We start from the raw sequence: 13,535 nt of genomic DNA, 5'->3' as shown, positions 1-13,535 counted from the left end.
CACCTCTGGTCATCCTTTGAATTGTAGCACAGTTTAAAGTAACTTATGGATTTCTTTAAGTCCCATCTATGCATCCAGTTGTACCTGTGTAAAAAGGGAGGCTACACTTTAAGCATTTAAAAGACAAATAAAATGAGTGTTAGGCGAGTGTGACTAACCCTCCACTGGCGGTGTCTTCCTCACTGAGGTGCTGTCTCCTCGCCTGCTGACTGCAGCACACTTCTTGAAAAGCCTTTGGGTCTGATAAAGCAGAGAAATGGGCCAGGATTTGTGGGGGGTAAAAAAAAAAAGGTGCCACAACACTGCCCTCTGCTGGGGTTCAATGGGAACAGCTCACACCCAACATCAGTGACAAAGCTCGTCAAATCCATTGTTTTGCCTTCAATTGAACACAAAAAGGAGGTATAATGTGTGATTAAAACACACATGGAGGGATATTACCGTGTGTGGTTGAGTTAAGCAGGTTTTTGTTGAAGGTTAATTCAGACTATGGTATCATCTTTTCCAAATGAGGACAGTCCCCCCCCCTCCCCCAGCATCCTCCCTTTAACTGCTTCGCTGCATTAGCTACCAGCGGCTAACCCTCCATGCTGCATCCCAAACCTGACCACCTGGCCGACGGCTTTGTGTTGTAATATATAAAAAGTAAGATTTTTTTTTAAATGTTTTCATTACTGAGGCAGTGTGGGAGCTGTGTGTATGGGTGACCGTCAGGGGCGTTGCGACTTGCGTGCTATCAGTTAACCTTATAATTAGTTACTGAGCACATAGCCCAGCCGGTCAGGTGCATTCTGGTTACAACACAGCTCTTTGAACATTTCATTTTAATTTTAAGCTCACCCTTTCTTCTCCTTTTTAGATGCCAAGCGTCACGGTGAAAGATGTCAACCAGCAGGAGTTTGTCAGGGCTCTGTCAGCTTTCCTCAAAAAGTAAGTAAAGCTTAAAAACCAGCCTTCACTGCATGACTGGCTGATATCCACCTGTCAATCACACAGGCTGCTGCTGTATGTAAATGAAGGTCAAGGGTTAAAAAATAACAGCTGATTATTTTTTATTTTTTAAAAGCTGGAGTTTCCATATGGTAAAGACATCATATTGTGATTATTTTAGACAGATATTGTAATTGCAATTTGATTTTTTTGATTTTTGATTTATTTAAATCATGACGATGTGACATCTTTTGGGGTCGGTGCATTTTTTTAGATGTGGAGAACAAGATTTTTAGGCCAGGGGATCTCTACAGCACTAATAATGCTTGTTTTGGCACACATTTTACCTTTATTCAAACATCTGCAGCTTCATTTTGCATATTGCACTTAGACCATCCGATTCATTGTGCAGCCCTAGTGTGTCACATAAATGACATAAATGTTGTATTTATTGGAAATAACAGGGATGGGTTCTTTAGAAATGCACTCTAGAGCCACTATGAATTAAGATAGTTTCCTTACTGAGGAAAATGACCCTGTGAAATAAAAACTGCTGCAGTTAATTTTTTTTTCCAATTCAATTTTATTTGAATAGCGCGAGTTATGTCAGGGTATTTTTCATACAGAGCAGGTCAAGACTGAACTACTTATAAAGAGAGACCCAACAGTTCCCACCATGAGCAAGCACTTGGAGACAGTGGCAATGAGATAGAGACCTCGAGGTAACCCCGGCTGTGGGAGGCTGCCTGCCTCGAGCTGTTGGGTTTAGGATGAATACTGTATTTATTTTTTCATGGTGTGAGAGGTTGATTCATCACATCAACTGATGATTGATTTTTCAGATCTGGCAAGCTCAAAGTCCCAGAATGGGTTGACACCGTGAAGCTCGCCAGGCATAAGGAGCTGGCTCCCTGCGATGACAACTGGTTTTACACCAGAGCAGGTTGGTAACACGGGAAGTGTTTCCCATACATCAGTTCATCTGCAGCAGCTGAAACCATCATGACAAGCAAAACATAAAAAAATCTGTAGGTTCCAGGTTAAACATTGATTTTACCAACATTAAAGTAGTGAACTTCTTACATACATTTTTCCTCAACACACTTCAAAGACTCCTGCTGGTCTCTGGACCCCATTTTAAGAATCCATTTTATATATCATACACGAAACACTTGTGTAATATAGGTCAGCGCTATCGTGAGCAGATATTCCTGGTACAATGTATACAATAAAAGCATATGCACACAATCCTCCCTCAGCTGCTGTGTATGTTATCTACTCGGGCATATTGACAATAACAATAGCATTAGAGTCTGCAGAGAAAAATGTCACACATTTGATAAGCTGGAATGTTTGATTTCATGTCTTCTGGGTGAACAAGTCAAGAACAAGGATATATTGCAACATATATTGTATCCCGTTTGTACATCTCACCAGCGTCCACAGCTCGCCACCTGTACCTCCGAGGAGGGGTCGGCGTGGGCTCCATGATCAAGGTCTACGGAGGGCGTCAGAGGAACGGTGTATGCCCTGCCCACTTTAGCGTGGGCTCCAGGAACGTGGCGAGGAAAGTCCTCCAGGCTCTGGAGGGCCTCAAGATGGTGGAGAAGGACCCAAATGGGTGAGAGAGAGGGACACTTTATTTAAGACTGTGTTGTGGTAATTTGAATAAGTGATGGATGTACTTTTTGTTTAAATACAGTGGACGGAGACTTACTCCTCAAGGCCAGAGAGATCTGGATAGGATTGCTGGTCAGGTGGGTTGTTTGTTTTTGGACTTCGCTGCAGTGAATATACGCATGAGCCAATATGAACAGTTAATCCTGTCCAAAATGATATGATATGATTGATATATATTATTTCAATAATTATTTAAATTAGATGATAGTCAGTAATACATCATATTTTAAGGAGCAACCTCATCTTTAATATTCCGAAAGTGTATTTAAATCCTAGAGAACAGGAGAAATACTCACCATACTCAATTAATAGTATAATAATGTGGAGTAAAAAAGTATTGAAATTACTTGTTATACCATTTAAATGAGAACACATTTTAAACAAAAGGGGTTTGAAGGTCATTTATTATGTAGTTGCTTTTGTCCAGAGTGACTAATCCATTCAAACTCAATAGAAACACTAAGCTAGATGTCATGATTGCTGATTTTATTGCCCACTTTATGTTGGTTTTTACGCCAGTACATGCATGTCACTGTGTCCACTCCACAAATGTGCGCCACCTCTCCCTCTGTTCTAATGACTTAACTAAAACTATATGTTATATGTAATATTTATGTAGATAAGTAAGATATTTATTGGCACTCCATCCCTGACTCATTTTTATGAGCAGCACACATGCTTCCCTGTTTGATATGGCTGCACAACTATCCCCTCTGCTCTCTCTGTCTTTTCCTTTGTATGCTCAGGTTGCCTCAGCAAACAAGAAACAGCGAAGTTTACAAAGCGCCATCTGAGGAATGCATGCAAAGAATCCAGACAAGTGAAATGCAGAAATTCCTTACTGCTTATTTACCCAAGTTTCCTTGTCTCCCATATCACTCCAGTGCCCGCAGTAACCGAGTACAAAAGGCATTTCATAGAGATGCATGTGTCTATAGCGCAGTAAGTACAAATTAAATATTACACATGGATGGTTTGCAGCATTTGTAGGTTTGTTTTTGTCTTCATAATGAATTTCAAGACAGCAGTGGCCTTGTGACAGCAAAACAGAATGGACAAAGAAGCTGTGAGAATACAGTATTACCAAGCAAGAGCATGTTAATATTGTTTTGCCAACAACTGTGAAACTCAATGTAAAAAACAAAACAAATGCAATGGATGCTATTGTATATTTTTTATTCATTTATCCAGCTGTTACAGAATATTATGCCTAAACATGATATTTATGAGATGTATATGAATGACACAGTAATATATAGGGTGTTCCAAATAAAACTGAGTTAAACTGAGTCAGCTTGCACGTGGTTGTATGGGTATGTTTAGTTGTTGCTCATGACGCTGCTGATCCAGCCGTTGAAGCGGCACACACGGGCGTAGACGCTGGGGTGTCCATTCATGGCGCAATCGTAACCCCAAGACACGACTCCCTGAAGCTGACCGCCACACACCAGAGGACCACCAGAGTCTCCCTGCAAACACAAACATATAATGTTACTGTAAGTGGTCATAGTGAACTCATGGTACACTGTGAACAATTGGTAGCAGTCACTCCTTTCTGCAAATGTTTGTATTAAAGAGTAACTTAACACTAGACTCAAAAGCAGTGCTTTTGCTGCCCTCTCTGGCTGACAGTTTCAAGCCTCTTCAATCATTGGGTGTGGTCAGAAGAGTTCTTTGTTGCACCCGTAACCACCCAACAGTGATGTCAGAGTCCTGGAGTACACCTGTACATCACTTAAGTAAGGTGAGAGGTTAAACCTCTACATGTCTCTTTGTGAATTAAACCCTCAACAAATTGAATCATCATAGATTCAAAACTCATGTAAATCCACTATTGCCATAAAGCAGTCCTGTACACTGACTTGCAACATTGCCCACAATAACCTACACCCAGAGATGTTAAAGTGATAGCTGGTTAGAGCTACAAACTATGGAAAAAGCTCAGATGGATGTCACATTTGTATTGACTTATAATGTATATCATTATATAGCCCAGCCCTACTCAAAAGTATACTAATACCACCTAAGTGTTATTATAAAACCACCTAAAACAAGATATAACATATAAACCAATATATAACTGAAGTAGGTGGTTGTGAGCTGGGGATACAGGAAGTCTTATTACTCATATTAATATAATTCTCAGCTGTTTTATATCAATGTACTGTTTAATGATGATAGCAGTTCACATTCAACATCCTCTGGTTTTCCCAGACTCTTTCTCTAATCTTTAAGCACCATTAAAATCACGTTGATCATAAAACATAAAAAAAAACTAGAAGCGGAAACATGTTCAAAGGGTTAACTTGTCTCTTGCAATAGTGTTTCATCATCTTCCTGCAGACAGTGATACAGACACAGCAGTGGCAGTGGTGTACTGGTAATTTAAAAATGTGTGCAACTGTGAAAATGTATTAAAGGGTATTAGAGTGGATTTCTAAATTATTATCATGTGAGGAGTAAGTATATTCAATGCTCAGTGACAGATACGTGCTATGCTGTGTACTTCTGTGTGCTCAGCACCACAGCACTGAGTCACAGGCTCCTTGCACTGCTGGAAGAGATGCATCATGTACCACCTGACTCCCTGTGTGTTCACTGCGATTAGTTCAACTCACTTGGCAGCTGCTGGCACCTCCATGCATGAATCCGGAGCAAAGCATGTTCTCGGTGAAGAGGTGGGGGTAGGCATTCCTGCAGATCCTGTCATCGATCATAGGCTGCCTCAGGCACTGCAGTCTGTCGGGAAAGCTGTCTGGGGATAGCGGGAAGGCAAGTCTCAGTCACTGCAATCTTTATAAACTCTGCATATGAATGCAAATTGTCGTCAGATGATGGGTGATGGGCACTGAGATTGCAGTTACTGCACCTGTCACCTACCATTATAATGTGGTGTTAAGTATGAGTAATGTGGAGATGAGTTGAGTAATTGATTTGTCTGTAGAAATGAATTGACTGCTTATTAATCCTTTATTTATCATATAAAAAACCCAAATGTTTAGTGGTTGTGACTTCTGCAGTGTGAAAATATTTGTTACTTTCCTCTATTCTACATAATAGAAGACTGAATACATTTGGGTTTAGAACCACTGGTCAAACAAAAGAAGTGATATCAATATTTCAAAATGGATTTTTTTTTTTTTTTTACAATTTACAATCTGTACTTAAAGTTAATTAATTAAATAGAAAATCAGGGTAACTAGCGAATAAATATAATTTGTTGCCGCTTTAATTAGTTGGAGGCCTAAATCATGAGATTACAGTGCAAAACATGCAGTATACTGGGCCTCAGTCACTGTTTTCAAAGGCTGAGCAATGCTCTTTGTGATGAGAATCTTATTTTATATGTAAAAATAGTGGATTGCCCCTTTAAACATGCAGTATTTTGTATACTATCATCATGTTTTTTGTGTTGCACCAGTGTCTGATGCCACACTTTCCGCCTCACACTTCTTTCCCCTTACATCCTCTCTCAGCTTCCGGACTCAACTTACTGCCGTTGGCGGACATGTTGCCCCACCCCGACACCAGGCAGCTCTCGTCGGCCACAGGGCAGCGAGAGGGCAGGGCCACGGTCTGGACGTAGCTGTTGAGGGTAGCGGGGCGGCTCAGTTTGATCAGCATGATGTCGTTGTCCAGGTTGTAGCTGTTGTACTGTGGGTGCTTGATCACCTTGGCAGCATCAATCCACTGCTCGGTGCCCTCATTCACAGCGATGTTGTGCTCACCAAGACGGACCTGGACACGACTGGTGGTCACATGAAACAGTTTTAAAGTCTGGTTTCTGCCTATATTGTAATAATTGTATTTATTTAAAGCAGAGACAAGTAATGTGACTCGGTGATGTCATTGATATGCCAGTTTGCTAAGTTTGCTAACATTAGCCACCTTAAACTACCGGACCAAGTAAGCCAATGTCCTTTAATGCCTTTTATTTCTTATCAATTCAAATTTTCATTTCCAGGAAGGAAGATTGTGTTCTTATCCCTTTTAACATAACATACATGGGGATTAAAAAAAAAGCCTGGCCACCCCTGCTGCAACCCTGCTGTCAAATGCTGTCAGGTTTAACACATTAATTTTGATGAATTCATGGTCACATTTTAGACTAAGTGATAGGCTTAAGTTCAATGAAAAAAGATGTATTTGGAAATTTATAGATTTCTAATGCCACTTTTAGAGATTTATATTTTAATAATGTAATATTTTTGAGTTCAAATATTTTCATTTGGAGGCTTTTCTAAGCAAATATTGATATATGTGATTGTTATCGATTGAATCAGCATATATTTCTGACATGCCACTCCATGAATATTTCTCTTGAGTAATAAATATTAAGGGAGCAGTTGGAGGATGTTTAAGCTGCCTCTTTGTATTTTAACTCCTGTAAATGTTAAGTAAATTAAATAGATTGAGTCTGTAAGCCACTATTGCCTGTGTGTGGGTCTGCTGGCTGCTAGTAGCAACAGATTGTTCAACCACAGACAGTATGTGTTCAACTGACATTGTTACGTCCACCATTTTGTCAGATCTGAGAACTGACAGTGCCGTCTTTTATTTATTTACTCCCCAAATGACCTTGTTGGAGCATTATCTGTCGCTGCTGTTTTTGTTATTACTGTTTCTGTAGCTGTTTTCTAATTGTTTCAGTTGCAATTTGTTCATTTAATGTTTTACTGCTAATCAAGCTAGCCATTATACGCTAATGCTTGCTGTCTGGACTATGTGTCAATATAGATATTAAATGAACTGTACTGTAACTCTTGTTTATGGTATCTCATATTTTTTTCTGTTTTAAAATTGCTTCATCCTTTAATAAAAGTGTTTTTGGACCACTGTTGTGCACCTACAGAGGAAAGACCAAATACCCTATAAGCTACTGATGCACAATCACTATTGATCCTTGCTTTGATATTCTGAAATGCCATGTCCATTTAAGCCAAATCCTTCAATGTAACTGGCAAGGGTACATCAGTTGGTTGTAATGTGACTTCCTGTATACTTACGACTTGTAGCAGTGAGCAGCAGACACCACCCACTGGCTTGAGATGAGGGATCCACCGCAGAAGTGGTATCCAGCGTTCAGAGACACCTGGTAGGGAACAGAGTGTTTGGGACACTCGTACCCTCCGACAATCTTATCATCCTCAGCTGCAGCAACTGTAACAGCATATGAGGTCAAATATGACAGATGGAAAACCTAGAAATGGTTGATCGCTGAAGTCCTGACACAAGTACATTTAGAGTTCATATAATAAATAATAAAAATAGAGTTTGGTTAGTGTCTTACATGCTGCTCCAAGCAAAACCAGGAACACCAGGGCCTTCATGGTGACTTTCCTCTGAATGTAACTCTAAGTCCACACTGTTACTCTTTATATACGTCAAGGTCAGAAAGGCAACATGCAAAACTCTGTTCTGGGAAAGAGCCATATGGCTAAAGGCATCAGCAAGACCTTGAGTGACGTCAAAACTAAAGGGATAAAACTCCTAGGCCACCTGCGACAACTTCTGATTGGACAGTGCTCTTGATTTGACAGTTACGTAATCAACAATTATGTAATTTCAAACCAGCGAGGCCTAATGTGCACAGGTGCAAATGTGGAGCTTTCATATCCAAGATTTTACTGGAAGACGCACTTTTGTATGTTTGTGAGGATTGATATTGTTTTATCTCATTCAGTAGGTCAGTCCAGGTTCGGGTGGTGTGATATATATGACAGATGTCACATTTCCTACCATGTGAATATTTGTCTCAACTCAGCAGTAGGCTGCAGGTGAGGTTTCCCAGCTATCTATAGAAAACCTGATAAGACTTTTCCAAAACTGCAGCAGTAACAGTTTACAAAAAGGGAAACAAATGTGTACATGTATCCCAAACCTGGGGGTCAGGAATCCATTAATGGGATAACGAGATGACTAACTCAACATTTTTGCTTCAGCTGCTGCTCACAGCTCGCGGACATATGCAACCTGAGATGAGGGGTCATAAGAAGACATTAATTGACTATAATTAATTGACTATAAAAGGTCCCAAATCAAGATGTTTTGAAACAAGTGTATTGTAAGAATCATTAAACTGCTTGTGACCCCCTAATTCAGACCAGTTCACTTATTTACTCAGATTGCAGTTGTTGATTGAGTTGTGAGAAGTTATTTTTTTTTAATATAGATATTTGGGGGCTTTTATTGCCTTTAGTTGATAGAGAGCTGTAGAGTGACAGCAAATGGGGGATATGCGCAGCAAAGGGCCACAGGTTGGAGTTGAACCTGGCTGCTGCAACAAGGACTGAGCCCTGGTACATGAGGTACCAGCTCTACCAGGGCAACCCAGTCTCAGACTGTTTTACCTAAATCATTTTTAGGGGCCTTAAGAAGTAAATCTATGCAGTATTTCAAAAAATAAAAGTACAAATTAGAAGAGACTCAAAAAAAGTAAGGTAATTTTATGTAGCAGAATTTACTTTTTTCTTATTTCCCACCCTGGTTATTATCTCTCAACTCCTAATAGGGGCCTTGAGCCCCAAGTTTCTCTCTTTTCAGCAGCCCAACGTTTACTCAAATATGGGGACTTTATATACATGTGTAATTTTTTGGTATTATTGAATCGGGAGAAAAAGTAACTACAAAAACAATATCACACATGCTACACACTTTATGGACATTTACGTATGTTCAATTACAAATCACAAGTAACATTTAAATTCATTTAATTGGTACAAACAAACATCGGCAAGAGGAAGGCAAATTTTGAACATTCCAAATTTTTATTGAACATAAATTAAAAAAGAAAAAAAAAAAAATTGTAGGTAAAAAAATATTTAACAGGTTTAGAAATTCTTTATACAACTATGTACAAGCAAGGATCCAAGCTGATGAAGCAACAAAGCTATGCGTGTCAAATTCAATTATTAAACACTAAAACACAAATCATACATCCACAGCATTCTGCCTTCAACTTAAACTCTAGGATCAGATCTACATCCATTGGTTGGGTGTGGTTGCACACAGGAGAAAACGGGCACAAACAACGGTGGCCACCTATTCTTACAAAATAATTGCAGGCATAATAGAAAGTCAGTGTTTAATAGTACTGATGTTATTTGTTTTCATACTATCAAGATGTAATGATCATAAAGATTGAACAATTAGGAAGAAGTTTTTCACCAAATGTGTTTTTAAATTAAATCTTGCTTCATAACACCAATGAGGTAGTACACCTGTGAGACACACACAAAGAGAAGAAGGGTGCAAAACAGCCGCAAAAAATAGAGAAAAAAAGAGGAAAATATTAACTTAGGATCATTATTCAGCAATAGCTTCTGTTCTATTAGTCAGCCTTCACTTACAAATAGAAAGTTAAAAGCTCAAACACATTTATTTCCATCAGCTTGTTGAATATACATTTATTATTCAAATATACAAAAATACAAAAAGATTTATAAGGGAATGTGCAGAGCAAGATCACTATATATATATTCAGTTCGAACCCCTGCATCAAGGAAACTCTCCCTCATAGACCTTGAAATACACAAACGGCACAAATGAACAAAATAAAGAACAGACTGTAATAGTGGGATAAAAGCATTTAGATCAAAGCATTTCTGCTGTCACGAATAAAAACAGGAAATTTCTACTGACTGGTGGGAAAAGGTTTGGGTGACTATATTAAAACTACGTTTTGGGGTAAATGTCACCAGCACCTAAAACATTGGAGTCCCTGCTCACAAGACTTGTGGTATCCAGAGTGAGGTTAAAATGTAGCTGCACTACAATGTACACGAGGTGCCTTGAGGCAAATGTGTTTATTTTGCTGTGAAAGTTGGTCACCAGTGCTGCCAGAGAAGGTCGTGTCAAAGTAAGGTGCTGAATAATATTCTCCTCATCCTTCTGTGTGACCTTGTATTTACACAGACGTTCTGTAGATCTCCCTTTACACAGCGATAACTGATACCAGGTTATTTAAGTTTGCACCATTTGTAGCTGGTAATAATTGCCTCCTGGTTGTTGTCTAGCCCCAGTTCCAGCAGAGGCTACTCACGACGAATTCAACAATGTAAAAACTGAAAGAACGCGTTGTATAAGATGGTAACACAGTACACGAATCCAAACATTAGTGCAGTCTCATTGATTGAACTGCACTTTGTAACAGACCGAAAGAAAGAAATCCAGCAGTCTGAAATCACATAAATAGTATTTATCCCAAGCTTTGACATATGGCTCTGATCTGGTTTCTGTGACAGTTAACGGCAGCTCAGAGGACAGAAATGAACAGTTCGCATGCCGTCCTTGTTCAGTCCATAAATCAAGCTTCCAACAAAGCGAAGACTTTCAGTAGATCGGGTCTGTGAGTATCAGCGACCTCACTCTTATGGCTACATCACAATTAATCAATTCTTCAAAGTCCATCTTCTGTGCATTCAGCAAGATGGCTATTGGTACGTGGCGTGTGTGTGTGTGTATTGGATATACTAATTCAGGAAGCGACGGCAACGTCTCGCCCCACAGTTGCAGTGCAGCTTGCTGTTCTCGTCCTCGATGGGGAACTTGTAGTCGTAGGTCAGTTCTTCGCCTCGGTAGATCTTCCTCAGGGCAAAGATGACGATGTGCTTGCGACCGTCCACATTGATGACACGAGAGTAGCAGTTTGGCTCGCATGAGTGGTTGATGAAACGAGCTGCGTTGCCTTGCATCGTTGCGTCCACCACATCGAAGTCGTCGATGCGGAACATGTAACAGCCGATGCCCTGTTGACGAGTGATTAAACAACAGTTAGTTATTTTCACATTTCCAGGACGTTCAACAGCTAAAAAGTTAGCATCCTTAAGATTTTTATGAAATTAAATCCTGTTTATAAGATTTATGGTCAACAATAGCCATTAAATGTATTTACATTCTGTAATTAACTCTTTATAGTATTTGTCATTGATAGTGGCGTAGTCCTGCACTGGATTGCTACCCACACACCAGTACATCACTGCTGCTGCTTCACATTAAAAGCATTCAACTGCAGGGACATGAGGAGGCTTTTATTCTGAAGCAATTACAGGAAACACATGTTGTATTTGTTGCCACAGTTAGTAATGACCATGATCATTCATCAAAAATGCGTCTGCAAAACAAGATGCATGTTTTGATGGTGGATCAGTATTAAATATTATAGCAAGTAATGCAAACAATAACCAGCTACAATGAGCCTCCATAAAGACTTTACTGTGTTCTGTTGTGCAGTAAATTACTCTCACTGTGTGCAGCATGAATCAAGATGGCAGTTGCTGATGGCATGATGGATAAAGATCACTGACTTCTTTACTCATGAGTTTGTTTGGGAGCACTGATACACCAGTTCCTGTTCTGCTGTATTTCTCATCAAGTAGTTGCTCAAGGACTATTTGCTATAGTATTTAACTACATTTAACAACCATGGCTGTTGGCAAATCAACCAGGACTGAAATATTAAGGTGTATAACTTTAATTAATCTATTTATTTTTCAGTGAAAGCCTCAATGTCACGTTAAAAAATAGGAATGAACATGAAAAATGATGAGGCAGAAAGGTCATTATGATGATGATTTCTAAATACAGTAATGTGTATATGTGTTTACTAACCTTGCCGTCATAATATTTTTCCCGCTTATCAGTCAGCACAGAGCGAATGACGGTGCCGGCGTACTCGATCACCATCTCTCCAGCCTCAATGTTTCTTTTGCAGAAAAGGCCGCGACCATGAATTTCAGATCTGAGAGGATTACAGTTAACATAAATTATTCAGGACATTATTAAAATCTAATACTTTTCATGTCATTCTTCGTCGCCATTACCTGTAAACTCCTACTGCTTCTTTGGAGATTTTTTCCAGGTGTCTGAATCTCATTGCCATGGGAAGCTCACTGCTGGTGGCTCGCCTGTCAGGGTGAGACACACAGAAGGTGGTGTCAACATAGACATGGTATCTGCATTACATTTATGTTCATTGCAATGTGCAGTAGGGTTAGGATCAAGAAGAGCCCCCTAACCTGGAAGATTTCAGTGGGAATTCATCCTCCTCTTCATCAAAGGGGCCTACTATGTCAGGGAGCTCTCTGTGCTGTGATGCCAGGAAGTTGAACATATCAAAAGTTGCTTTCCTGATTAAAGAAAGAAAATTCAATTTAGACAATAGACGAGAAAAAAGAACCATTTAAATAAACCTCATTAACACTTGTCATGACAGAAAGTACCGTGTGTAAACTTCAGAACGAGCACAGCCGCTTGGATTGAGAGGGAGCTCTTCCTCGATGTAATCACAGCGGTGGAAGCGGAAGCGGTGGCGTTTGCAGTTTGCGGCACCCTGCAGCTGCTCCAGCAGGAAGATGACAGCATCGTGGACGACACCGAGCACCCGCGGGCCGCTCATCCCGCCCAGAGGCAGCTGCTTGAGGTGGAAGCCTGCGCGAGCTTCGAGGACACCATCAATCACCGCACGCCAGGCAACTGAGGGGTGAGGAAAGATACGAGGACGGTGTGAGAGCTCGGAAAAATTACACACAGGCTCAGCTACTAAATTAGCAAAGACACTAATAGTATAGTTAGAAGCAGAAAGTAACCAGGTACAGTAAACAAGCAGCTTTTACCCTCCATGCTGTTAGCCTTAACACTGAAGCCATCGTCGCTGGTGATTTCAAAACGCAGGTGTGGCTGATTCAGGTATGTCCTCTTTCTGTGTTTGGGTGCAGGTAATTCATCATCTGAGCTAAAACCTGTAGAACAAAGTCGTAATCGCAAAAAAAAAAGAAGTTAGATTTAACATTTCCTGAAAAACAACTATGGAAGCTGAGAACGGCCATGGATTATTGCACTATTATATCGTGATAATGACTTATTATCTCGATATAACAAATATTGTTTTTCTCTTGATAACTAATTCATTAATAATGTGTTCGTCT

General features: G+C 39.9%; 3 protein-coding genes across 6 annotated transcripts in view; 1 reads left to right on the top strand and 2 right to left on the bottom strand.

Moving 5' to 3' along the window:
* Nucleotides 1-562: 562 nt before the first annotated feature.
* Nucleotides 563-3,897, top strand: LOC118342377 (40S ribosomal protein S19). Its single transcript, XM_035680890.1, has 6 exons — nt 563-645; nt 860-930; nt 1,773-1,873; nt 2,368-2,551; nt 2,633-2,687; nt 3,357-3,897. Exons 2-6 carry the CDS (start codon nt 860-862, stop codon nt 3,402-3,404), a joined length of 459 nt encoding a protein of 152 aa, XP_035536783.1. The 5' UTR covers nt 563-645; the 3' UTR covers nt 3,405-3,897.
* A 10-nt stretch (nt 3,898-3,907) lies between these two features.
* Nucleotides 3,908-7,940, bottom strand: LOC118342376 (trypsin-3-like). Of its 2 annotated transcripts, none has more exons than XM_035680888.1 (5): nt 7,901-7,940; nt 7,617-7,770; nt 6,101-6,358; nt 5,229-5,361; nt 3,908-4,079 (listed from the first exon to the last, which is right to left on the bottom strand). In XM_035680888.1, exons 1-5 carry the CDS (start codon nt 7,938-7,940, stop codon nt 3,930-3,932), a joined length of 735 nt encoding a protein of 244 aa, XP_035536781.1. In that variant the 3' UTR covers nt 3,908-3,929. The 2 variants fall into 2 exon arrangements, with proteins under 2 accessions (XP_035536781.1, XP_035536782.1); XM_035680889.1 differs by having other exon boundaries at nt 5,229-5,349.
* Nucleotides 7,941-9,316: 1,376 nt separating this feature from the next.
* kmt2ba (lysine (K)-specific methyltransferase 2Ba) overlaps nt 9,317-13,535 on the bottom strand; it is a 30,077-nt gene continuing 25,858 nt past the window's right edge. For 2 of the 3 annotated variants that reach the window (XM_035680884.1, XM_035680885.1), the window contains exons 31-36: nt 13,224-13,349; nt 12,831-13,083; nt 12,627-12,737; nt 12,432-12,515; nt 12,220-12,349; nt 9,317-11,357 (exon numbers count right to left, since the gene is read on the bottom strand). In XM_035680884.1, the coding sequence (XP_035536777.1) occupies nt 11,082-11,357; nt 12,220-12,349; nt 12,432-12,515; nt 12,627-12,737; nt 12,831-13,083; nt 13,224-13,349 (980 nt within the window). In that variant the 3' untranslated portion in view covers nt 9,317-11,081. The remainder of the gene's footprint in view (nt 11,358-12,219; nt 12,350-12,431; nt 12,516-12,626; nt 12,738-12,830; nt 13,084-13,223; nt 13,350-13,535) is intronic. The other variant, XM_035680886.1, reaches the window with a different exon arrangement.

This window comes from Morone saxatilis, unplaced genomic scaffold (genome assembly GCF_004916995.1).
Source record: "Morone saxatilis isolate NCDOM2014 unplaced genomic scaffold, NCSU_SB_2.0 Contig9, whole genome shotgun sequence".
NCBI lineage: Eukaryota > Metazoa > Chordata > Actinopteri > Moronidae > Morone > Morone saxatilis.
This window is presented reverse-complemented; position numbering and strand designations above follow the sequence as displayed.

Excerpts from the sequence above, each read along its gene's own strand:
- LOC118342377 (XM_035680890.1), top strand. The coding sequence starts at position 860 with ATGCCAAGCGTCACGGTGAAAGATGTCAACCAGCAGGAGTTTGTCAGG. Across the intron at positions 1,874-2,367 it reads CTGGTTTTACACCAGAGCAG|CGTCCACAGCTCGCCACCTG; the intron begins GTTGGTAACACG and ends ACATCTCACCAG. Across the intron at positions 2,688-3,356 it reads TGGATAGGATTGCTGGTCAG|GTTGCCTCAGCAAACAAGAA; the intron begins GTGGGTTGTTTG and ends TTGTATGCTCAG.
- LOC118342376 (XM_035680888.1), bottom strand. The coding sequence starts at position 7,940 with ATGAAGGCCCTGGTGTTCCTGGTTTTGCTTGGAGCAGCAT. Across the intron at positions 7,771-7,900 it reads GGTTTTGCTTGGAGCAGCAT|TTGCTGCAGCTGAGGATGAT; the intron begins GTAAGACACTAA and ends ATGCTGTTACAG. Across the intron at positions 5,362-6,100 it reads ATGTCCGCCAACGGCAGTAA|CTTTCCCGACAGACTGCAGT; the intron begins GTTGAGTCCGGA and ends ATCCCCAGACAG.